Source organism: Herpailurus yagouaroundi, unplaced genomic scaffold (genome assembly GCF_014898765.1).
Source record: "Herpailurus yagouaroundi ecotype Mexico unplaced genomic scaffold, PumYag 29, whole genome shotgun sequence".
In the NCBI taxonomy this organism is placed as follows: Eukaryota; Metazoa; Chordata; class Mammalia; order Carnivora; family Felidae; genus Herpailurus; species Herpailurus yagouaroundi.
In genome coordinates, this window is record NW_024412377.1 from 43,730,323 (window position 1) to 43,755,818 (window position 25,496).

Here is a 25,496-nt window from a genome sequence, read left to right on the forward strand (position 1 = left end):
GAGAGCCATTTAAACCATATGCATATGAGTATAGGTTACTTTGATAGCCACTACATGTTTATTTGTGTTTTCAAATAATCCTTTTCCAGTGTGACAATCTATTGCTTAGATTTCATGTTGGGCCTTCTAGACGTTTACTAAATGTGTTTCTTAGAAAATGTATACTGATTAATCTAGGTGTTTGATTTTTACCTTTGTGTTTTATTTCTCCTCCCTGACCACACGCCCCGGAGTGTGAGTTAAGAGGCAAGATATTACTCTATTTGCTGTTGGTGGAAACCGATGTACATTTTAAAATAAAAATCAATTTTTCCTTTTTTTTTTCTTTTTTGGTAGGTTCTGTGAGTTGATAGAATAGAGAACCCCTGAATAAATTGGTCTATAATACCTAATGTAAATTTCTAGGAGATTTGCAACTTCTTTCCAGATCACAGTACTTGAATCTAGATGTTACTTTTTGGCTATGTTGGGCTTTTTATTTTATTTTTAAAAATTGTGTTATTTTGGGAAAAGAATTATCTTGACTTATTATATTGAGACTTCCCTGGGAACTTCTTAAATTATCCAGTCCAAGGCTCTATCTTTGGAATAAAAATAGGCCTGTATGATTTTTAAATTGAACCAGAATGGAGTGTTTTAGGGATAAATGGTGTGAAAGTTATCTAGCATTTACTCATAGTGTGGAAGATCAGAAATGATGTTATGGGTTAACTGTTGACAAGAGAAGGGCAGTAGAGGTTAGACATGGGGGACAGACTAGTGCCTATTCCAGAATGGACCTCCTCAGGGAATAGTATCGTGCCTACCTAGAATGGACCTCTTTAAGGGAACAGACTACTTCCAATCCCAGAATGGTCTCCTCAATAGAGCTGATAGTGCTTATCTCAAAATGGACTTACTTGAGGAAACATTCTGGTGTGTATTTCTGAATAAACTTCCTCAGAAGAACAGTCTAGTGCCTATCCAAGAACAGACTTCTTCTAGGGAACGGACTACTGCCCATCCCGGATCAGCCTCCGCATGAGAACAGCTTAGTGCCTATCTCAGAATGGTCTCCTCAGCAAGACTAATAGTTCTTACCCTAGAAAGGACTTGAGACACCAGTCTCAAGGAGACAGACTAGTGCCTATTTCAGAATGAACTTTTTCAAGGTAACAGCCTAGTGCCTATCCCAGAATAAACCCTCTTCAAAGGAACGGACTAGTGCCTATTCTAGAATGGGCTTCTTCCAGGGAACAGATGAGTACCTATCCCAGATGGGCCTCCTCAAGGGAACGACTTAGTGCCTATCCCAGAATGGGCTTCTTCAAGGGACAGCCTGGTGCCCGTGCTAGAAAGGACCTCAAGGGACAGCCTAGTGCCTGTGCTAGAAAGGACCTCTTTAAGGAAAGTGCCAACCCCAGAATGGTCTTCTCAATAGAACTGACATTGCTTACCACAGAGTGGGCTTCCTAGGGAACAGGCTAGTACCTATCCTAGAATGGTCCTTCTCCAAAAAATAGACTAGTGCCCATCCCAGAATGGACCTTTCAAGGAAATAGACTGGTGGCTCTACCAGCTAGGACTTTCTCAAGGGAACTGAACAGTGCCTATCTCAGACTCATCTGCTCAAGGAATAGACTGGCTCCTGTCCTAGAATGTCTCTTCAAAGAACAGACTAGTGCCTGTCCCAGAGTGAACTGTCTCAGGGGAACAGACTGATGCCTGTCATGGAACAGATTTCTTCAAGCCACCTGCAGTTCTCTTTCTCATTTCATTTCAAGGATGTGGGTGAAGCTCAGCGTCCTGAATCTTTGTATGGAAGGAGGTCACTAGAGCTGAGGAACCAAACCTTCTGACTTAATGTTGGGCATATTCTGTCTGAGGATTTATTGCAGGGTGGGGCTGGGGAAGAGCCAGGCAACGAGTGGACTGCTTGCATTTGCCAACCCTAGCAAGTTGATGGCAGCCAAGAATCTGACTTCTCCTTATAGCCTTTGTTTGGCAGACCTTCTGGCCCTCTGTAGTCCAGCCTATAGAAGAAGCCCACTCAGCAGCTAATCCAGTGCCCAGAGCTACCTACAGGCCACTGCTGCCCTAGAGCAACTGAAAAGGAAACAGTTGTAGTGTATCTTTGCTTTTCTAGCAATTTGCCTTAATGTGCGCTAAGATGCTCTGGATTTTGTTCCTATCTTCTGCCTGCAACTCTCATTCTTCAACACAGATACGTGTGTTCCTCTGTGGATGGTTACCTCTAAGGATTGAAGTCCAGCCTTCATGTGCACAGTGTATAATGTCAACTCTCAGTGTTCTGATTCTGGAATCCAAAGGGTGCTGGAAGCAAGGATGGGATGGTTCAAATAATTGGCTTTTTTCAAAGTGGTTTCTCTAGAAAAGGTAGGTCTGTCTAGGCAAAATGTGCTCTAACTGCCTAGACACCAGCTTCTCCTTGCCCAGAGAGCTGGGGCGGTGATGCTGGGCCTGATTCCTGTCCTGGCCCCATTTTCTTCTCAAACCTGGCTTAGCCTCCGGTAGCATATGTCTTGCTTCCTGCCAGGTTTCTTTCCACCGCGCCCTGCAGGAGCCAGGAGTCTCTGATTCATAGACCTCATGCTATCCTTAGATGTCTCCTGGATTTTGCTTTGCTTTTCCTGACTCTGTCTGTGGGTCTCATCTCCCTTCTACAGCATGATGCTCAAAGGACTCAAGCTGCTTTTGATCTGCAAGTGCATTCAGTTATTTCCCTTTCTGTGATCTATTGTGACTTAGCATTGCATCGTCAGCCTATTAAATGATGCAGCCTTTTCATCTCTGAACACCCGGGCTTCTTTTCCTTTCCCTGGAGACTGTGAAGTGTTGTGGGATTCAGGAGAGGCATTTCACTGCAGCACCAACTTAAATGTATTTATGTGACTTTATTTTGTTTTTGTTTTTTTCCTGTACTTTCAGATCTTTGCTGCACAAGGTTATTTGGTGTATGATTTTAGAACTTTGCTGGAACTGATTGTTTTCTATTACACCCATACATTTTAATAGCAGCTTATTTCATTGCTATTTATAGTGTTTTCTTGTCTTTTTTCCTTCTCCTCCTTACCCTCCACCCACCAAGGGAAGCAGGGGAATTTGGTCCAGACTCAATTTTTTTTTTTTTTTTTGCATTGGGAATTCAACTTTCTCGCCACTCTCCCCCTTTTTGCAAAGACTTCTGTGTCTACTCTTTGGTGCTTAATTTCAGACTCATTGTGTTGCGATTTCCTATGAAACAGTATTTCTTTCCAGCCCCTATGTTTCAATTGCAGACTTCGCAGGTCACCTGTGTGCAAGGAGGAGAGGCTGGAAGAGGCTGGTGCCAGAGGGAGTTCAGAAGTGTAGAAAGAGTAGTTCCTTTGGGTTCCATGAGGCATTAATCTGTCCTTCAGTGCTTTGAACGAATTCTCTGTGGCATTTCCCACGTGAAGCATCTTCCTTCGGTTATATATGAAAATTTCAGAAACCTATTGTTGAAGATGTAATAACATAAAGCCTTATCAATTAAAAGGCCTGTTTGGACTGGAATGCGTAGCTGTGGAACAGTCCAAGCGGCCAAACCCTGTCAAGCATGAAGCTGCCAGGTCCGAACAGAGTGGCTTCTCAGCAGCTTGTGCTCCCTCCCATCCCTCCATCTTGCAGCTACAATGACAAGGGGCAGTGGTGGTAATTAGCTGTGCACTGTGGGTCCCTGGGGAACCCTCCCGAGGCCTCAGTTTCCTCAGCCAGAAGATAGCTGTGCAGGGTACCAGATTGCGAAGATTTCTTTCAAGTCTAAACTTCTGTGATTTGGCACAGGTGCTTTGAGCCTGATTTGAAATTTCTACCAAACTACTGCTCAAAAAAAAAAAAAAAAAAAAAAGTTAATGTAGAAACATTTCAAGAATGTCTAGATTGAAGAAGAAATTCCAAATATCCCACTGACTTAACAAAATAATTTTTTTTGCATTTTATTTTCTGTGTTCATCCTCGTAGGTGCTTTTAAAAATAGTTGCAATCGCAGTATACACAGGAAACTTCGTCTTTTGCTTTTTATTTGATATTATGTCATGAATGTACGTATCCTGCATAAATATTTTCATGACCATATAATATTCTATTCTATTAGTGGATCATATTTACTAAACTACTCCTTTGGTGTGGGACATGTAAGTTGTTTTCCTTGCTTTTGTATTTTTTTAAATTTATACTCCCCCTAAATGAAATGACATATTGTGCCCAAGGCTGGTATTAATTTTAAAGGTACATTTCTAGACATTCAGAGTAACACAGGTGGGCTGCACCAGCATTGAGCACAACGAAACAGCAGGAAGAGCTTCCAGACATAGGGCTGGCTGTAGGTGTCCAGCATAGTTCTGTAAGTGTGTGTTCTCTAAAGTGCTTTGTCTTCTCTTGTGCACATGTCAGCTCTTTCGGTTGCCGGTCTAAAACCACAGGCTCCAGAATCCCAGTCAGTTCCATCTCTGAACATGGTCGTTTGCCCCCTGGTGCTTCAGCAGTCAAAAGGTCACATTTTTAGTGTCTCTTAACCCAAAGGGAACATGTTTTGTAATACCGTTGGAGCCCTCTTGACTAATCACGTGGACTAGCTGAGTTGTCCTCAGTCCCCCATTTCTGCACATGCCACAGCCAAGCTGCTACAGAGGGCGCTGCCTTGCTGTTTGGGAGTGCGTTGTGGGAGTGTTCCTCTTTGTATGGGGTGCGCTTGTTGGGGGGAGCAGGGAGAGAGTAGGGAGAGGATATTCCTGGTTGGCTGCTTTGAGATCTCTACCTTCTGGAGTTTCTCTTTCCAGAGGGCTTTAATTCCGAGTGAAGACATTTAGTGCTAGAAGAGGTTTTGGTTACTCCCACATCTTTCCTAAGTACATGATTCCCATGTCTGGAATTAGCTGAAGCTAGCTGGCCACATTTTGCATGATGGCATCCCTGCTGTTGAGCCCTTGGGGCTATTTGTGCTAATTTGGTTGGGTCCTCTTGTCTTCCCCTTCCCCCTGCATTATTAGTGCGAGGCTTACTGTTCTTGCCTTCTCCCCACCCCCCTCATTGTCTTTCTCCAATGTCAGGCTTTATTTGGGGTTCGCTTGTGGTATCTGGTCCAGCTAGGATAGCCCTGTGATCCTGGCCTTAAGAGAAAAGTTTTGCCACTTTAAAAAATCTCTATTTAGAGATATTTTTGTTAGGCACGCTTATTGTGTATATCCTTTGTAGCAAACACAAGGGCAAGTTTTTAGGTTGCTTTTAAAATGTCATGCTGAAGTGGAACATCTCTGTCTAATCTGAGAAAAGATTCTAATCGCAAGAGCTTGTGTCACTGTTTCCACCTAATGCTTATCATAGAGTAGAGCACATCTGACCTCACTTAAGTCCTATCACGACATACCATATGTCCCCCAGGTTAACGTGAGAGAGGAAGAGGGGATGTCAGACTCAGAGCTGGGAGGGCGCAGGCAGGTCATCTGACTTCTTTCCTCCTCGGGCTTGTTGTCTCTGATAAGGGACACCCTTCTCTTGAGTGGGGTGGAGCATCCATGGAGATCAGGGGCTGGCACTGGAAGAATAACTCACACTCCCTTTAACGGCACAAAACCAGGCAGGCTGGAAGCTGTGTTTAGGGCATACCCATCTGTTCTAGGAGAGGAATCCCATTGCTCTGCTGTGCCACAGTCGAGCAGGACATGGTGCTTCCCACTTGACAGTGAGTTGAAGGATCCCACAACACACTAAGTGACTAAACCTGCTTCGTGCAGTTCCTTAAGATGTCAGAGGCGGGTGAGACTTCAGTTCTCATCCAGGGCTCGTATGGTCACCTAACCTCATGGGTGAATGAGCTGAGGCTCCAAATGGTGAACCCGTTGGTGCTGGGACCGGTGATTGTATTAACTCACATTTCATTTATTGTGCACTTAAGTTCTGAGTGCTCTGAGATCTCGATGTGAACGGTCTCATGTGACCATTCCTATTTAGTGGTAGGTTAAGTAGCTGGCTGGTTAGTGGTGGAGCTGGGATTGGAGTCCAGGTTCTGAGTCCAGAGCCTGCACTCTCAACCACGTTCCTTTACCAGCCTCTCCCGGGGTTCAGATCTGATTGCTGCCCCAGTGCTATTGCCACCACACCCCTCACCCACATTGGAACCGTGGGAGCCATCACTGTGAGGTTGACATTAGGCAGATGTAGACCCAGACCCCAGAGAGGGGAAGGGAACACACAGCACGGACCACACGGCAGATCAATTCTCGTTGAGCGCAAAGTTGTCCGTAATGAGAACGCCATTTTGTCATCAGCTTACAATTTAGTCTTTTTTTTTTTTTTTTTTTTTTTACGTTTATTTATTAAGAGACAGAGGGAGACTGAGCATGATCAGGGGAGGGGCAGAGAGAGAAGGAAACACAGAATCTGAAGCAAGCTCCGGGCTCTGAGCAGTCAGCACAGTGCCCAAGGCGGGGCTCGAACTCACAAACCGCGAGACCATGACCTGAGCCAAAGTCGGACGCTTAACTGACTGAGCCACCCAGGCGCCCTAGTTTACAATTTAGTTTTATCCTTCCTCCAAATTCAACCCTGAAGATTTGAGGGATATCACCAACTCTATGTAGAAATAGCTAAGGGCTGAAACATACTGTTTTTAACTTGCAGTGCAAGTTAAAAGCCTACACTTTTTATGGGCTTCCTGAAGGCTTCAGAACAGCGAGGGTGTTGATGGATAATTGCCATTACGGTTGAACACTAGAATAAGGAAAGAGGAAGGGATTGCCTCAGGGCTATAAAATGATGCTAGAAGCAGATCTGAGGCTCAGTATCCTTGTGCCCCCTTTTGTTATCAGGCTTCAAAACACTTGTCTTACTTCCTTTGCAAAGCAGAGAGAGGTCAGGGCCGACTGTATACCGGTTCTCTGCTAAATGATTGCAGTGCGTCCCTGGGAAAGTTAGCCCGGCATCTGACTCCCCCAGTTCTTCACAGACAGGCTCTTTGTGTGATCAGCCAGCGCCCCTGTTCTCCCTCCTGCAGGTGTCGTTCTGTATGTTCTTTTTTTTTTTTTTTTTTTTTCAACGTTTATTTATTTTTGGGACAGGGAGAGACAGAGCATGAACGGGGGAGGGGCAGAGAGAGAGGGAGACAGAGAATCGGAAACAGGCTCCAGGCTCTGAGCCGTCAGCCCAGAGCCCGATGCGGGGCTCGAACTCACGGACCGCGAGATCGTGACCTGGCTGAAGTCAGACGCTCAACCGACTGCGCCACCCAGGCGCCCCTAGTTCTGTATGTTCTTAATCGTCAGGTGTGTGACGTGACCAGACACTTGAGGGCCTGCATTCTGTCCCTTCCTATCATTGAATCTGCCTGGGGACAGTAACCATGTTGTGAAGTTACATACCCATGGACCCGAGGCAGATTCTGCCAACGAGTGTCTGCGTCGCAGTGCTGCCTATCAGACGCTAGATGTTCTGCCGCGAGGGGAGTATTCTGGGTCTGTGCTGTCCAGGACGGTAGCCATTAGGCACAGGCAACTGTTAAGTCCTTGAAATATGGCCGCTGTGAATGAGGAACTGGATTCGTTTAAGTTGACATCGCTTCAGAGGAAGTGTGAGACAGGAGACGTGTACCTGTCCCTCTCCTGGTAAGCCCCCATCCCACATCGCCTCCTCTCTTACTACAGGGAGTGCTATTCCAGCTTAAAAGCAAGTGCGTCTCACAAAACCTGGCTTCGACATGCAACCCAGTCCATTTGTCTGTAGCTTAGCCAAAGAAACAGTAATCGATGCGGACAGTCCCATCTGAGGAGTAAAATTGATCTGAGGGTAAAATGGGGTGCATCGGCCTGAGGTGTCTGTCTGGCAGTCTCACCACTGTGATGCCTTCCTCAGAACGACTTGGCTACACTGCTTTGTGAGATGAAGGGGGAACTGAACCCCCCCCCATGTAAGATGTGACTCGTAGGAGCCAGTGAGGTATGTGCTCTGGAGCACGGTCTCCATGCTGGGGACCTCTGGTTGGAGCCTGCCGTGGGGAAGACAGTAATGAGTCAGTAATGCAGTTGCATGGACAGCAGCATATATAGTAGAATGATGCTCTGAACTCTAGCGTGAGCCTCTTGTACCCCAGGCCTTTTGTGAGGTGCCTGTGCAACCCCGTTGGGCCATCAGGGTATCTCTGTGACATAGGAGCCATTTGTATCCTCATTTGCCAACAAGAAAACCAGGGAATAGAAAGGAGTGGTAACATCCCCCCCCCCCCCCCCGTGTCACCGATGCCAGAGCCCACAGTCCTCGGGGCACTTGTGGAGCAGTGGCCTTCGCGCCTCGCCCCCAACGGAAAACTGAGTCAGATGAGAACGGCGGGCTCAGCGGGCACTGGAGTAAGTGCGGTCGGCGAGGCCTCCTCCCCCTGGTGTGACAGCAGCACTGTCATTGCCACGGGGTGGAAGCTGACAGGGTTTCCTAAGGCAGCCTGCGGTTGGTTCTTCGTCACTTCCGCCTGGTGTGGGAGCCACGGGCGGGAGGCCATCGTGTGGGGCCTTGCCCCCCAGGTGAGCCTGCACTCTGAGCTACATCTACTTTCCCTGTAGGAAAATGCTCTGTGAGACGGGGTTTATTCTGATAGCATTCCAGAAGGATGGCCCCCCCCCCCCGATTTTGTTTCTTGTCAGTTAAGTGAGATATTTGTGGGGGAGGTACCCTCAGCAGAAGAAAATGACCAGTCACACAGAAACAGTCCACCTCCCTCCTCTGGTAGGGACCAGGCTGCCCAGGAGTGTAATTTGGTTCCTTTGCTTCGGAAAGATGGAGGTCGTATGCTGTAGCAGGAAAAGCTGAAAGCCAGGAGATCTGAGTTCCAGTCCCAGCCTTGCAGTGAGACCCAGGTTGTGCCACACCTGTGGCCATTTGTTTTTTTATCTGTGCAAAGAGACACTGGATGGGACAATGTCTAAGTTTCTGCGGAGCTCTCCATTTTGGAAGAAGGACTCGTGCTAAATTTGCTCAGCAGTGAGGAGGTCTCTCCCGGCTCTGGGCAGTCCTGAGCAGGTGTGTCCTCTCTCTCCTGCAGGCGTCTTGGCCATCCTCATCCCCCGCCTGGACCTGGTCATCTCCCTGGTGGGGTCCGTGAGCAGCAGCGCCCTGGCCCTCATCATCCCGCCCCTCCTGGAGATCACCACCTACTACTCGGAGGGCATGAGCCCCATCACCATCGCCAAGGACGCCCTGATCAGCATCCTGGGCTTCGTGGGCTTTGTGGTGGGGACGTATGAGGCCCTCTACGAGCTGATCCAGCCAAGCAGTGCTCCTGTCTTCATCAACTCCACCAGTGCCTTTGTATAGCGATCTGCCCGCCCCGCCCCTGTGTGTTCCCCAGCCCCTGGCCCCAGAGCCTCAGCTAGGGTCCGGGCTCTGGGGAAAGGCGAGGTTGCTGTCCAGGAGCCCCTCTACCCGGCAGCTGGGTGCCCTGGGCACAGGAGAGAGTGGGTAGCAGATATGCAGAGGCCCCTCTTAGTGGCAGGGCCACCCCTGTTCATTTGTACTTACATTAACCCAGAACTTTGCAACTCTTTTCCCTCATCCTGTCTCCTCCCTTACCTGCCTCCCTCCTTCTGACCCACCTCACCCAATTATTCCTGTTGCACAGCTCACTTTATTTAAAAATCTTAGCATCCCCCACCTCCTGTTTTCTCCTTTCCAGGCCCAGGCCTGGATTAAATGAGTGGGAAGGCTGGGCCTCTCTCTTTCTCATACCTCTCCCAGATATTTTACCTCAGTTTCCTCCAACCTGTTCAAGTCTCCAGGAGGTGCCTGGACCTACCTAGTAGTTAAAAACCAGCCTTCCAGAGCTGGAGCTTTTAATCTTTACTCTCTCTGCCTGTGACCCTTGGCAACACCTCCTCCAAATTCCTCGTGTGGGTCACAGTGTTGTATTCTTAGATGCTTTAGCTTCCGAAAGATATCAAGTCCTGCCTAAATTGAAAATATTTATATTTTATTTAAAATTAGCTTCTGTTTTTAGATTGTCTCTAGATCTGGGGTTATTGTGGATTGTTTCTTCCTCAGTAAGCTTTTACTAGGTTTCTCCTGCTGAAAAGAAACTTGCTCTAGGAAATGTGTGCTTAGGTCCTCAGCACCCTTGTCTGAGTACCCCAGAGGTTTTAATCAGGATCATTTTCACGTGTACCTCTGTGGGGAGGTATGGACTTTGCCTCCCACTGACCAGCCTGGTTTCATATTGAGAAGACATGCAGGACTCAGGATATGTTTGCCAGTGCACTGGGCCGAGGAAGGATGGCCGAGTGGGATGTGCTGCTTTCCGCAGGAGGCTTATAAAATGGTCGCGTCGTGCGCTGAGGCCCCCGACGGGCACATGGCACGCTAGCGTTCAGTTGCCAGCACGTCGGGAGGACACCCACACTTCGCCGTGGATGAGAAGACGGGGCCAGTGAGCACAGAGCGTGAAGTTCAGTTCACAGAATTAAGAAGCAGCTGGTCTGACACTACACGTGGTGCTTGGTTGTTTACAATCAACGGGGGACAGGCCGGAAGCAGCTCCCCACCCCGGGCTGCCTCCACGACCTGGACTTCTTCTAAAGGGAACCACTCGGTAGGGACTTCGGTCCCCTATGTTTTAAACACTAATCGTGACCCCGTCCCTCCCCCTGCATGCCTCCCTGAGTGTCAGAAATAGCCTCGGTGTTGGCTCGCCTCAAGGCCAGCCTTCAGATTTGGGAACAAACTGTGGAGAAAGCAGAGAAAGGTTCGTGGCCTTGCTTTTGGCTGCCTTTTCTCCCCCCTGTTGGTGTGAGAAGTATTTCAGAAGGCATTCATTAAGTCTCCATCCCCTGAGCTGTGTGTGTGTGTGTGTGTGTTCATGTGTGTGCAATAGGGTCCTGCTGTCCTCCTCTCCTGTCACCAGGCCGTTTCTGACCTGGAGACACAGTTCGCCCTGAAAGTTGGAGAGCAGCGTAGCTTCATCAGGGTCCTGTTTGTTTGTGTTTCCCCAAAGCTTGTAAGGGCTCTGACCGCCCCCGTCCCCGCACCCAGCCTGGCTTTTTCTCTCTCTTCTGTTCCAAAGCCAAATTCTCATTGCAATGACTCCCAGCCTACTAATAATTTATGAACTTAGGGAGATGGGATCACTTGTGACTTGGTCTCCATTAGGAGAATGACGGTTTTCACCCACCCTTTCTGTGGTCACCAGTAGGTGCTTATGGGACTCAGATTCTAGCTGAAGGGGGCAGCGGCCCTGCCCTGTGAAACCTCAGGCGCAGAAGGTACCAAAGTGCGTTCAAGAGCTGCGCTCATGTGTTTGCAAGCCCTGGGCTCCAGCCGTCTTTCCACGGCAGTCCTGAGAGTTGTTTTCAGTGAGAAGGCACAGGCCAGAAGAAGGGAATCAGATGTGTGTCCTGCCCACAGCCTCTGTGCTGGAGGCCTCGGTAACTCGGGGAGCTGCTAGAGGCCATCCTGTCCGGTGGGTAGCAAGACTTGACCTGAGGACCGGGTGGCACAGAACAGTGGTCCTCTGGTCCCAGGTCTTAGCAAAATGCAGACTACTGTTTCAGGGTCCCTGGCCTAGAAAACGTGTGTGGGAGAGACGGCACCACTAGCTTTGGGGCTTCTGGAAGCTAATTTGGCACAGCCTTGTCCCCATTTGATCTTTTTCCTGTGCTCCTGCTGCTTCAGAAGAGCCAGGCAAGGGGGGGCCCTGTCCATGGGCCTTTCCGGTTGTGAGGTTGTCAAGTAAAGGGCCAGCCAGAAGATGGAGGGTAGGGGGAAGCAGCCCTCTGGGCCAGCTCAGGATAGCTTGCTCTTCTGCCCACGAGGCTTCTGCAGTCAGGGGGCCTTCCCTGGTTTCTGTCCATGCCTCATCAGGAACCAGCTGCCCAGCCTCTCCCTGTGCCCTGCTCTGGCCCCTGGTGAAGCAGGCCCAGCATACACAGAAGTCTGATTAGGGGCAACGAGGCTCTCGAGTGTGAGGCTGCATCTGCCGGGCCAAACGCAAACCGTGGGATTCTCGGGCCGATACTGTTAGGCTCTGTGCCCCTCCCCCAGCCACCCCAAGTGCAGCCTCAGATTTCCAGTAGCCCCGAGGTGGCTTCTCAGAGCCCCTTGTTTGGTTTTTGTTTTTGTTTTTGTTTTTGTTTTTGTTTTTGTTTGCAAACGCTGCTCTTAGGAGGTTTCCACCTCTCTGTCAGCAGCGTACCTCCCCTCAAATGGCTGGGAAGAGCATGATCTGTCATCTTGTGTGTAGTTTTCTGGAAGTTGTCACCATTCACAAGTGTCATTATTTGTATATTGTGCTGCTGTCTGGCTGCTAGGAGCCCTTCGTCTGCACAAACCCGGGCCAGATGCGTATGAATGTGTGGCGTATCTTAGCTCAGAACCTGCAGCTTCCGCCCTCCCTCTCTGCCACTCACCTCTCTGGCCGGATTCACTGGCTGGTGCTCACTGCTCACTCTACCCCCATGAAAGGTACAATCTGCAGTTTATTCACTTGTCTTCAAGTGATGATCCCAGAAAGGAACATGGGGAAATCTTTCCTCCGCCCCCATTCTCCTGGCTTACTTTCTTCTTCCCAAACGTCTCCCTTCCTGAATTGTAGAATATCTACTCTGTATAACACTACATATTCACCTCATGTTTTTTGGAAGTGCAAAATCTCAATTTGTGTCTGTTTACAGCTCTCTCTATTCACTGCTCACAGCAAAGGGGTCTGTATCAGTGGCTTGTATTTCGCAGCCGATCAGATGTTAAGGCGAGCCCCCAGCATCGGCCCTGGTCCAAACCCGACGCCACTTCCTGACAGCGGAGGCACATGGTACAAGTCGCGTGACCTCGTGATTAGGGAGTCGGCTCCAAGTCTGCCTTAGAATTAAATTTTCCAAAGTACATTACAAATCTCCAAGACCATTAGGGGAAAAGGAGAGGGTGTGGCTTGTCTTTGAAATCATGGTCAATACTTTTAGACAATTTAATTAGTCCTGCTGGTTGCAGGGCTGTGTGCTCCGACAGCATCGGCTTGTGGTATTTCTTCCCTGTTTGTACCACCGGGTCATTATCTGGCCGGGGTATGTAAGTGGTGCTGATATGTGGCCACCAGAACGGGGGGGGGGGGGCGAGGAAACGATGGTTGAGGGTGCCTGTTGTAAGCCGTGTTCTTTTGTTGAAATCAAGGCGATGCTGGGGAAGCTGTTTTTAGTGAACAACGAATTTATGTGACTCTTGTAAACCATGTCGATGAATGTGCAAATAAGACGAATATGAAAAACTGCCATCCAACAGGTGTTGGTAACCAGACGGTACCGTGTATATTATACCGTGTATGTGCCTACATGGGTGTCATTTCTCACAGGGTATGTGTAGAGAGGTAGATCATGCAGGAGCTCATAGAAGAATTTGTTTTGGGTTCTGCACTTGGATCATGTGTTAAACTTTTCCTTCCTCAATAAATGAATTTTATTTTTTATTTTTGAGAGGTTGCAGTCTGCATCTTTGTTTTTGCCTTTTTGTTTTGTTTTGTTTTTTTGTGTATCACTCAGATCTCTTTACTAGATCTTGCGAGGCTGAAATGTTTTTAGTTGCTGTCCCAGAGCTCCCCCGGGAGAGCAGTGCAAACAGTAGGGCCACCTGTGGAATTGAGCGTTCCCAAGAAAGGGGCCAGGTAGGTATTTTTCTGTCAGACAGTCCTGCCCTTCCTTAGCCTGCTCCTGCTTTTATTGAAAACTTGAGTAGAAACTCTCAACCCTCTCTGTGTATATCAGACGACCATACCTGACACGTATGATGGGTAGTTTCACGTGTTAACGTGGCTGGGCTATGACGTTGAGTAACCCAGTTATTCAATCAAACACTAACTTCACTGTTGCTCTGAAGCTATTTTGTAGACGTGGTTGATGTTGATAATCAGTTGCCTTTGAATGCAAGTTTATCCTTAAAGTTGGGTGGGCCTCCTCCAATCAGTTGAAGGGCCTTAAGAGGAAAGTCGAGGTTTCAGTGAGGAAGAAGTTCTGCTGCAAGACTGCAGCGTCAGCTCCTGTCAGGACGGCCAGCCTGCCAGCTTGCCCTGTGAATTTTGGACTTGCCAGCCCTCACAGTCACATAAACCAATTCCTTGAGATCCCACCCCCTCCATGTAGGTGTATATATTTAAAGCAGGGAGACAGATTTCAGGACAGTGGAAGAGAGGACTTCCTTTCCCCTTTTGTGACATTAGGAGGGCAGACAAGACCGTCTGAGCTGCCTCTTTAGGGGATCAGAAAACCAATCTTGGGCAGCTACTGAATTAGACTCATTCAAAAGCAGAGCCCCTGAGGCACAGTATTGAAGTATATAGCACTTTACAGAGAGAGGAAGGCAGGGAATGGATTCTGACTACTTTCCGTTATCAATATTATTTCTGGAACTGGGGGGTCAAAGGGATTCAGTGACTGTTCCAAGCCATCAGCCAGTGGCAGAATTAGGACACATACGCAAGCACGGAGATTCCAGAACCCAAGCGCTTCCCCAAGGCACTGGCTACCTCCCCCTCTTTGTTACAGCCTCAGGAGGGAGGCCCACCTTTAGGGATTATGGCGAGAGTTAGAGGGAATGTTCTAAACTTCCTGGCATGGAAGCTTATGAAGCATTTTCTGAAATATCAGTCGAATGGAAGCAAAGCAAGACTCAGAAGCAGTTTTAGTTGTTTTGTGGGTTTGCATCCGTTCTTTAGTCCTGTCTCGCTCACGTTGTGGAGAACATTCAAAACTTTTTAGGTTTCCACCTCTTCACATTTTTGGTCCTGCTCACATTCACACTTAATGGTTGTAATCCCTCCTTCCAGATAACAAGGACCCTCGAGGGAAGCCCGCTGTACTACTAGAGGCGTAAATTGAGTGACAGTGGACTGAATTTGGACCCTAAACTTGGGACTCTTTGCTAAGTAGGCTTGCTTCCTCAGACTCTGCCTGTTGCAGACATACGCAAGAAACTATCCTTAACTGGTGCACTTTACTAGACCCTTGGTCATTGGTCTCCCCCCATTTTGGGGGAAAAAATTGGAGTATAGTCTACATGTAATAAAATTCACCTGTTTCTTAAGTGTACAGTTTGATGAGTTTTGACAAATGCATGCCATCATTTGACCACCATTTCAGTCAAGATGTGGAATGTTTGCTTTACCCTGAGAAATTCCCTTGCAGTCAGTCCCATCCCCATGCCACTGGACTCCTTGGCAACAACCGACCTGACTTCTCGGTCTCTAGTTTCGCCTTTTCTAGAATGTCGTCTAAATGGAACCATTAAATATGTAGTCCTTTATGTCTGGCTTCCTTCACTTAGCAAAATGCTTTCTATATTCATCTACATCATTCCACGTATCAGTAGTTTGTTTCTCTTTATTGCTGAATAATATTTCATTGTATGGACGAACCATAATTTGTTTATTGCCAATTGTTGGATGTTTGGGTTGCTTCCAGTTTTGGGCCATTATGAATAAAGCTGCTACAAATATTCGCGTGCAAACCTTTGTGTAGACACATGTTTTCATTTCTCTTGGGTAAATACCTAGGAGTGGAATTGTGGGTTTGGATGGTAAGTGTACATTAACTGTATAAGAAATTGGAAAATTGTTTTTCCAGAGTGACTCTGCTATTTTGGATTCCTCCCAACAATTTATAAAAGCTCCACTGGGGCGCCTGGGTGGCGCAGTCGGTTAAGCGTCCGACTTCAGCCAGGTCACGATCTTGCGCGTCCGTGAGTTCGAGCTCCACGTCAGGCTCTGGGCTGATGGCTCAGACCCTGGAGCCTGTTTCGGATTCTGTGTCTCCCTCTCTCTCTGCCCCTCCCCCGTTCATGCTCTGTCTTTCTCTGTCCCCAAAATAAGTAAACGTTGAAAAAAAAAATTAAAAAAAAAAAAGCTCCAGTTGCTCCAATACTTCATATTGTGGTCTTTTAAATTTTGGCCATCTTAATGGGGATGTGGTAGACCCTCTTTGTGGTTTTGGTATGCCTTTGCCTAATGACTAGTGACGTCCTGCACTTCTCCTTGCTTAGTTGCCATTGATCTATCTTCTTTAGTGACGTATTTAAGGATTTAGTCTTCTTAAAAATTTTAAAGTTTTTTTGTTTTGAATTAACTATGGATTCACAGGTGCGAAGAAATGTATGGGGGGGATCCCTTCTTCCGGTCTCCCCCAGTGTTGACATCTTGTATCACTGTAGTACATGATCAAAACCAGGAAACTGACATTGGCACAAAACATACAGTTCATTCAGATTTCTCCAATCACATCTCATGTGCGTGTGTGTGTGTGTGTGGGGGGGGGGGGGTGTGGATGTGTGTGGGAGGTGGCAGGTGTTTGTGGCAGTTGGATCACATGTGTAGCTTCCACCAGCACAGTCAGGATTCTTGTCTATGCCATTACAACAAGACTCCAACACACTGCCCCTATGTACCCACACTTGCCTCCTGCGCTCCCCCACATCCCTCACCCTGGGCACATCCCTCACCCTGGGCAACTGCTAATCTGCTCTTCGTCTCTATCACTATGTGATTTCACAAATGTTACATAAATTGAATTACATAGTATGCACCCTTCTGAGACTGGCTTCTTTCACTCAGTAAAATTTCTTTGACGATCATTCAAGTTGTTACCTATTTTAATAGTTTGCCTTTTTTTACTGCTACGTTGTACTCCATGGTACGGACGTACCACACTTTGTTCAACCACTCACCCAGGGAAGGAAATCTGCATTGTTTCCAGGTCTGGCTATTACAGATAATGCTGCTGTGAATATTCATTCATGTACACGTTTCTGCATGAAAACAAGTTTTCATTTCCATGGGATAGAAATCCAAGAGTACAATTGCTGAGTTGTATGTAAGCCCATTTTTAGTTTTAAAAGGAACTCCCAAACCACTTTCCAGAGTGGCTGTACCATTTTACATTTCTATCAGCCATGTGTGAGTGTCCCACTTTCTCTGCATCCTTGTCAGCATTTGATGTTATCATTATTTTTTATTTTAACCATTCATCAGATCTTATAAATGTTTTGTTAGACGTACACCTAAGTATTTAATTTTCTTGGAGCAATGGAAATGGTAATATGTTTTTAATTTCAATTTCCATGTGTTCATGGGTACTCTATAGAAATGCAATTGATATTTGTTAATTTTGTGTCCTACGACCTGTCTTGACTCACTTAATAGTTCTTTGAGTTTTTGTCTAGATTTCTTGGGATTTTCTGTGTAGACAGTCAGGCTCTTTGCATGTAGAGATAGGTGTATTTCCTTTTTTCCTGTTCTGTGTACTTTTTTCCCCCTTATTACTGCAATGGCTAGAACTTCTTGCACTATGTTAAAAGAAAAGAGTGGTGAGAGTAAACATTCTAGGCTTGTCTCTGATTGTACAGAGAGAACATTCATTCAGTCTTTCACCGTGAAGTATGATTTAAACTTTCAGATTTTTATAGAAGTTCTCCCCTGTTTCTGTACTGAGATATATATATTTTTAAAAATCATGAATGTGTGAATTTTGTTAATTTTTTTCTCCGTCACTTGATATGATCTTACAATTTTTCTTTTCTCACCTATTGATATGGTGGATTAAATTTATTGGTTTTTCAATATTGAACCAGCCTTGGTTACCTAGAGTAAATCCTACTTAGTCATGGTGTATCATTCTTTCTAGATACTGTCGGATTATCTGTTATTTTGGACTCACCCTGATATTTAGTCTGACAAATGTAGACTCCAGAATAGTGCCTTTTTGTAAATGAACAAAACCATTTTGCCATAACTGCTGTTCTTGGCATGAGAGTATTTTTTTTTTTTTTTTTTTTGCCTCAGGCCAGGTTCCCAGCTGCTGTAATGCTACATAAAGCCCGCATATGTTTCCTTAGGACAGTTTCTCAACTTTGCTATTATGTATGTTTGGTGGTGAACAATTCTTTGTTGTGGAGAATGTCCTGTTCATTATAGGATGTTTGGCAATATCCCTGGTCTCTAGCCACTAAATGCCAGTTGTGGTGATCCAAAGTGTCTCCGGACATTGCCAGAGGTACTCTTGGGGGGAGGGGGGCAGGCGTGGGGACTGAGGGGTTCAAATCATCCCCCTCTCCTATTGAGAACTACTACCTTAATACGTTTAGCCCCGTCTTACCCCTAGCTGGGGGAATGGATTTTTTTTTTTTTTAATCTGGCCATGGAACAAAGGTAAGTGTGTGGTTATGGATACTACGAAAAGATCTGACTTTTTAATATTAGTGATAAAATAGCTAACGTCTTTTGAACCTTTACTATGCTAACTACGCTAAGCATCATTATTATCACTTCTAGTACTCCCATCCAGTGAAGGGAGGTGCTGGTAAAGTCCCCATTTTTCAGACTGAGGCATGAGAGGTTAAACGACTTAACCAAGATCACACTTTCTAAGTTGTGGAGCCGGGTCTGTGTGGCTCCAAACCTTATACTTCCCGTGAGATCTTCCCTGCCACTCACTCTGTCTCTCAACACCCCTCAGCGGACACAGGACGTTTCCAGGCCCTAATCTCCCACATTCTGACTTCAACCCACCAGGACTACCCGCCATTGCCCAAATACTTAAAACCTCTAGGCCTGGCTGGCCCTTCTCTCTGTGCTAAATCTGAAGCTCAATTTTAAGGCCCAGTTCGGATGGCTGCTCCTCTTTAGAAGTTTCCCTGGCCACGTCAGTCAGAATTTATGGTTCCCTCCTCAGCAGAGTGGTAACATCCCTTGTCTGGGTAGCTTCATGTCTACTTATGCTGGACAGTTGTGACTGCTTGGCGACTTCCTAGATCATGAGCTTCCTGAGCAAGGATCAGATCAGGCTAGATCTCCCCGTGCTTGTCTGTGCGGGGCTAATTATGTATCTGGAATTAGCTGGTGACTAATTGGTTTGTGTGGTTTCCTTGAGTAGGGAATAGTGCCTGGCCTCCAAAGAGCTGATGTCACTATATTTACTTTTAGTTTTGCATCAATCTAAGCAAGCACTTGCCTTGGTCCGACCCTGGAGATTTGTTGAGGAATCTTGAGAAAATTCTAAATGTCTGTCTTTTCCCAGCGGGGTCCTTGAGAAAGTCCCTGCTTTTTACTCAGTGAGACCTCTGGTGCCTCTCCTCAAGACAGAGCTGGCAGAGGCTGCCTGAGGTCTTTGAAAGTCTGTCCTTAGACACTGCAGCGTGGGTGGCTGTCCAGCACTTGGGGCCAGGTGCCCCCACAGGCCGGCATTCACCACTTCACTGTGGGGTACCAGGAAGATGGGCCTGATGTTCCACACTGAACTAGCCGTGGGCCTTGGGCAAAGCACTCCATATCTCAAACCTTTATATCCTGTTTTCTCCCCCTTCTATCTTTTCAAATATCTGTAATCGTCCTTCCAAATGAGAATGGTTTTCCTCCCAAGGCCTTTGGCTCTACCCTTCTTCCACCCCAGATAAGTCCTCCCCACAGGATGTCATGTGGCCCCCCCCCCACCCTCCAGCAGTGCTCCAATTTCTGGAAGATACATTGGCCTTCATCAACCTCATGTGATGCTACAGTTGTGCAAGCCCGGCCTCCCATCACGGCCCTCTGAATGAGCAGGCTCACAACTCCTTTGCTGTTGTCTGGTGAATTCCAGCTGCCCTTCTACCGTGGACATGATTGTGAGTCCTCACTCCCACCCCTCCTGGTTTCCCTCTAGCCGCCACTCAAGGTTGCTGTGGCACTCTTAAGATCTGGCCTCAGAACTGGACGCAGGATCACAGGAGTGGCTTGGGGTTGAACCCCAGGGTTGAGCAGACCCCACTCCCAGGATCTGGACACTCGCCTGTTAATACCACTTAGAATAAGGTGACACTCTAGGCCTTGAGCTCATTACACTGAAGCCTCTCAGTCCTCCTTGCTGCTGTCTCTCAATCCCCTGATGTCCCCCTGTAGTTTGTTTCATGAACCCAAATGTAAAGCCAAGATCGGGAGTCAGGCAGCCCCATAATTGAATCCCGGCCCTGTCACTTGTGAACTGGGTGACCTTACTTTAAGTCACTAATGTAAGCTACAAGCCACTTAATTTATGTGTGTCTCCATTCCTCCGTCTGTGACTGGAGGTGACAGTACTTACCTCATGAGGTTTTTGTGAGGATTCAATGGGACAAGATATGCCAAGTGCTTTCACAGCACCTGTCCTATAGCAAGTGCCAGTAAGAGGTGGGAATGAAGATGATTATGGTGAACTGTAAAAACGCCCAGCCTGGTAGTCAGGAAACCTGCCTGTCTGCCTTTCTCTGCCACTGTTGTGCTGTGTAAAACTCGGATGGTTGGAACCAGAGCCCCAGTGACTTGAGATGGGAGAATTTCCCTAAAAACCTTCGGGTCTTCCACAGCTCAGTAGGCTGATCTTGATCTCAGAGAGCCCTCTGCTGGTTGGTACATGAAGGTGCAGGCTTAGGAAGACTGGGAAAGAGGGGGCCTGTTCTGGAAAGCGGGGCTGTCTGGAGAGAGGCTCCCCCATCCAGGGGGAGAGCAAGTTGTGTTGAAGGGAGATCCCCAGGCTGGGTGCAGACTTGCCTGTGGGCCTCACACCTGTGAAGTTCTACCTGCGGGACCTCAGACAAACCCTTCTCCTCTGTGGGCCTGGGGATAAGGCACATCAGGAATGAAGTACAGTGGATCCGCACTTCCCAAAGTGGACCCTGGACAGTCATTTAAAAAATCTGAATGTTTATGTGTTTTCATGTGTTCTAGAAAACAAATACCGACTTTCAAATCCTTTAGTTTATGCATATATCATTTTGGGGTGAATACAAATGTTTTTTCAAATCAGAACGCACTGAAAGAAAATTATTAAGTAAACAATGGCACAGGTGGTATTCTATTAGGGCAAAAATCATAAAAGTGGTCAGCAAAACAACAGAAGTCTGGGCAACACCGGACTAGCCTGTTTGTGATTTCCTGCACAGCTCTGATAATCCGATCTATATACTATCTAGTATTACTTCCTAGCATAGGTTACCATTTATTGTTTATGCTTCTAAAAATCGGAACGCCAATTCTTACCTGCCCGGGGCCACGTTGCTCTGTGGCAGAGGGGTTTGGAGCCCAGCCTATCTGGCCACAGAGCCACAATGTGCGGTGGTGCCTCCCGCGATGTGTCTTCTCTGCCCACCCCACTGGGACCGTGGCGGCAGGGACTGGGCTTTCCAGTCTCAGTGTCACTGCAGGGCCTACGTGGACCACAGTAGCCCAGGAGCCCAGTAGCCCAGCTGGGCCTCAGGGTGAGCCGTGGAGAAGCAGCCCAGCCATAGACTGGCTCTGGGCACCAGGAGGACTGGCTCCCCCGGGCCTGTGCTAGAAAGTCCCCTCTCGCCGGCCAGTGCTGTGAGGTGCAGAGAGTGTTGGCCGGGGTCAGCAGCCCTCCAGTCTCGTCCTGGGCCTTTCCCCGACCTGCTGACTGGCGGACGTGTTCCCTCACTGCAGGCAGTTATGTTGGAATTGGAGGCGTTTTTCCCAAGTGATCGGGGCCCCGCCGCCAGAGGTTTTGATTTTGTTTGTCTGGGTTGGGGGCTCACAAATCTACATTTTAGCCATTTCGCTAGGTTTGGGAATCACGGTGCTTGATGACCTCTGGGGTCCCTCCTAGCCCCCAAATTCCATGAACCTCAGCTCAGAAGGGCCCGTAGACCCTTGGCCCTTCCCCTGACCCAGCCCCAAACAGGGTAAGTGACACAGAAAAATAACAGTAAAAAAGATACTTTATTGTTAAAAAAACAACAAATGACCAATGTAAACCAGTCATCCCGTCACACACACCATCACGCACAGCTATGAACCAGTCACGCACATACACCCTTACCCACACAGTTCCCTCTCACTATCAGCAGCAACCCGGTGGGTGAGAGTCTCTATTGCTCTTCCTTTTGACTTTTGTCTCCACAAACAACACGCGTGAAAAGGCAGTGGACCGGAGAAAGGGATTGGCAGGGGAGAGAGTGGCACAGCCACCCCGGTCACTGCCGCTCCTGGCTACATACACTCTACACGTGCCCACACTGACCCTCCATGCATAGGGTTGAGTCACTGCAGGTAACACTTCAATTGGCAGGCATCTGAGCTGGCAGGGAGAGGCAGGGAAAGGCAGAGCATCCGGCTCCGTGCCTCCCCCCAGCCCTGATGCCCTGAGTGGGAGTTCTGAGTTCCTTGTGTCTAGGGAAGGAAAATCCCTTTGGCAACTCATCCAGACAGCAAGGTTGAAAAGTGCCTAAGAATTTTGAAAACGAAGAATTATGTCCTTCTTGCCTTTGGCCCAAAGTGCTTGAGAAACTTGGGGTGAAGAACCCAGAGTTCCATGAGGTCTGAATTCCTTAACAAAGAAGGCGCAGGGCTGCACGAATCCTGACCGGCCCTGGCTGGAGGAAGGTCATGGGACTTGATAGAGGCAGAGCAAGTTCCTTGGAATCTGGATTCGAGTGGGACCCCAGGAGACTGAGCCAAGCGACGCTCCTCGGGAACCCTTGTCGCCCTCATTCACATCGTGCCCCAGGCCTAGCACAGTACCCGACACGGAGCAGATGCTGGAGTAATGTACGAATGAGGCAGGGTGCACAGCCGGCTTGGTCCCTGCTTGCGTACTGCTTACCTCTCAGCCCCTAGAGGACGCGTTGTGGCCCTCCAGGGTCAGATGACCCTGGGCCCCGTCTCTGTGGCCTGTCAGGCGCAGACCTGCCTCTGCCTCCAGAATGGGGCTGTGAGTAGGTGTAAGGGTGCTCCCTGGCAGAGCGGACTCAGTAGTTCAGGCCCTGCCTCCCTGGGGACTGAGAGGTGGCAGGCAGCCAGACAGACTGCCTCTTGTCCATCCCAGGAATCAGTGTGTCCTGTTTCTCCAGGGTCAACTGCTCTGCGCAGCCCCTTGCTGCGGGGGGCCCTGGTGCTATTTCTGGAGCTCTTCCCTCAGCTTCCCTCCATCCTCAGGGGCTAGCCGGGGGTCTGGGAGAGCACGTTTCAAGGCATGGCGGCCTGGACTGGGGGCTTCCCTCCTCTTTTCCAGCCACGCTCATCTCACTCGTGCAAGACGGAAGGAAGATGCCAAGTCCTTGGCCTCCCACCTGCCTCCCTCTGAGGACAGCTAGAACATGACCTCCTCACAGCTCCCATAATCACTCTCCACCATGTCAGAGCCCTCATAGTGGGGGGGAGCCTGGGGCTGGCCCCGCCCTGTGGGATGCCCACCCCCAACCTCACAGTCGGCATAAGAGGGCCCAGCCCGGCTGAGGCGCATACTTACCCCTTTGTAGCCCCCCTCTGCCAGGCAGGGCCCTCCCCCTCCCTGCCGGAACTGGGAGTGGTAGTAGCTGATGGCCGTGTACTCATTGAGACAGGGGGCCAGCAGGTGTTCCCGGGGACTGGGGGGCCGTGGGGGCATCAGATCTTCCAGGTTCTGGTTGCTGTAACGGGGTGGGAGAGGTGCCCGCTTGTTTTCCAGCTCCAGTGGGAAGGGGAAGCCCCCATAGAGGCCAGTGGGGTCTGGCATCACGGGTGGGGTCTGGTGGCGGTGAGGCGATGGTGGCAGAGGGCCGGGGGTCACTTCAGAGTGGGGGTATTCCCAGCGTTCCTTCCTGGAGTAAGTAGGGGGCCAGACCGTAGCTCCAGCTGGGCACACTGAAAGAAAATGGAAAGTTAGGGTGAGCTCTGAGTTTCCCTGGTAAAGGTTTCCGCAGGCCTTATAGGTACTATACATGATTCAGCATGTGGTAGAAATGGGCAAAAGAGTTTGGGGGGGGGGGCGCGGGGCGGGTAATGTGGCTTTCTACGTCGTGTTGTCTCTGGCAGCTTAGGTTGATATTTAGAATTCAATACGGCCAACTTCACGGCCAAAGGTTTAACCCAAAGCCAGCTCCTCTTGCAAATATGTGCCGATGATCCAAGAGTCAGTGAATAAGGGAAGAATATGGACAACTCCACACAGCCCACACCCCGCTGCTGGGGCCAGCTACTCCATCCCAGCTCCTACTGGTAACTTACGTCTCCTTGACTGAAGGAAACAGACACACGGTTTGGTGGTGGTGGTGGTGGTGTGTGTGTGTGTGTGTGTGTGTGATGGCATCTATCACAGAGCATGATTAAATAAGATATGGCTTGGAAGATTGGAGACCAGGCATCCTTGGTCCTTGCTCTGTCCTTGCTACTAAATAGTTGGGTGAGTTAGAACAAGTTACTGTGTTTTTATGAGCCCCAAATTACCCTATCAGCAAAAAGTTTATGAAAATACCTGTTTCAACTATTGGTGAATAAACCAGAAAATATACAGCACTTTACGAATTCACCTCCTAGTGAGCCAAAAGTGAGAGGTCCCTCCTGGAAGTCAGCCACGTCTGGCCCAAGGCTGCTGTACCTCCAGACTGGATGGCCAGAAGTTGGGACTACTGCTCTTTCCTTTTTCAAGAAAAGCCTAAAGGTACAGAAACCCCGCACCCCCTTCACCCCCAGGATCCCATTCACCCCTATCCAGGGTCTACAGGCTTCTGCCATAGATATCAGTCCTCTGGAATGAGTTGAAATGTGGATGAGGGGATCATGGTGCAATGGAATGAGCCACAGAGTCTGAGACCAGAGACCTGGCATCTGGTCCAGTCCACTAGTGCACTGTGACCTTGAACACATCCCTTCATATCCCATCCCAAAGGGATAGACTGGATGGTGGCTTCACGTAATGGAGTGTTCAAGTCTACAACCGTATTCCATCAATACCGGAGGCCGAGGGCCTCTGGCTATACTGACCCATCTCCTCGCCTGACCATGTCCTCTTTATGATGGACTCATTGTCAGAGTGGGAAGGGACTGCAGCTGGTGGGAGTCTGGGAGGCACACTGCAGACCACTGGCCGTTGCTTAGAGCTGGGTCCAAAAGTGACAAGTTCATTTGGACCTGAGGTCTTGCTGGGCTCCAGTTGGTTCAGGTTGTTGCAGGAGCTGGCGCTCAGGGGGTTGAGCTCGATGGCAGGCATAGTTTGGGTGTCTACACCAACACTCCTGGCCAGGAGGTCTGGGTCCTCCATGGCCACGGGCTTGTGGGACTTGCAACGGCGGCAGTAGAAGAGGAGCCCAACTGTGCTTAAAACGATAAACAGTAGGGCTGCTATGATGATTAGAATCTCCTGCTGTCCCCAGTCCCCCCTTGTGATCTCAGGGGTGACTAGGCAGTGACCTTCGGAGCAGCCCCTTGCTTCCATTTCACACCTGCAGAGACAGAGAAGTAGTCGGGGGGTTGAGTCACTACACTTCCCTTTCCGTGTCCCCTCTCACAAAGATTTATGGACTCCTACACTCAAGCCTACCTTCTCCAATTTTCAACCAAAAAAAAAAAAAAAAAAGAAAAAAAGAAAAGGGTTGGTAATGATCACACGTATCAAGTTTAGAACTTTCCACCCTCCACCAGTAGGGTGTGGGAGTCAGTTACATGTTCATTCATGACCTAGATTTGGAATCTAGGCTCTAGGCCCATCCATTATTTCCCACTCATGAGATCTAGGTTTTGGATATACTCT

General features: G+C 48.5%; 2 protein-coding genes and 1 long non-coding RNA gene across 3 annotated transcripts in view; 2 read left to right on the plus strand and 1 right to left on the minus strand.

Moving 5' to 3' along the window:
• SLC36A1 (solute carrier family 36 member 1) overlaps positions 1-10,460 on the plus strand; it is a 42,963-nt gene extending 32,503 nt beyond the window's left edge. The window contains exon 11 of the mRNA XM_040498166.1: positions 9,047-10,460. Coding sequence (XP_040354100.1) covers positions 9,047-9,318 — 272 coding nt within the window. The 3' untranslated portion in view covers positions 9,319-10,460. The remainder of the gene's footprint in view (positions 1-9,046) is intronic.
• A 5,416-nt stretch (positions 10,461-15,876) lies between these two features.
• On the plus strand, positions 15,877-16,599 carry LOC121041027 (uncharacterized). The gene is made up of 2 exons (XR_005795526.1): positions 15,877-16,294; positions 16,362-16,599. It is a non-coding gene; the product is annotated as an uncharacterized LOC121041027 (long non-coding RNA).
• Positions 16,600-21,690: 5,091 nt separating this feature from the next.
• FAT2 (FAT atypical cadherin 2) overlaps positions 21,691-25,496 on the minus strand; it is an 83,845-nt gene continuing 80,039 nt past the window's right edge. Inside the window, exons 23-24 of the mRNA XM_040498179.1 lie at positions 24,731-25,188; positions 21,691-23,611 (exon numbers count right to left, since the gene is read on the minus strand). Coding sequence (XP_040354113.1) covers positions 23,079-23,611; positions 24,731-25,188 — 991 coding nt within the window. The 3' untranslated portion in view covers positions 21,691-23,078. The remainder of the gene's footprint in view (positions 23,612-24,730; positions 25,189-25,496) is intronic.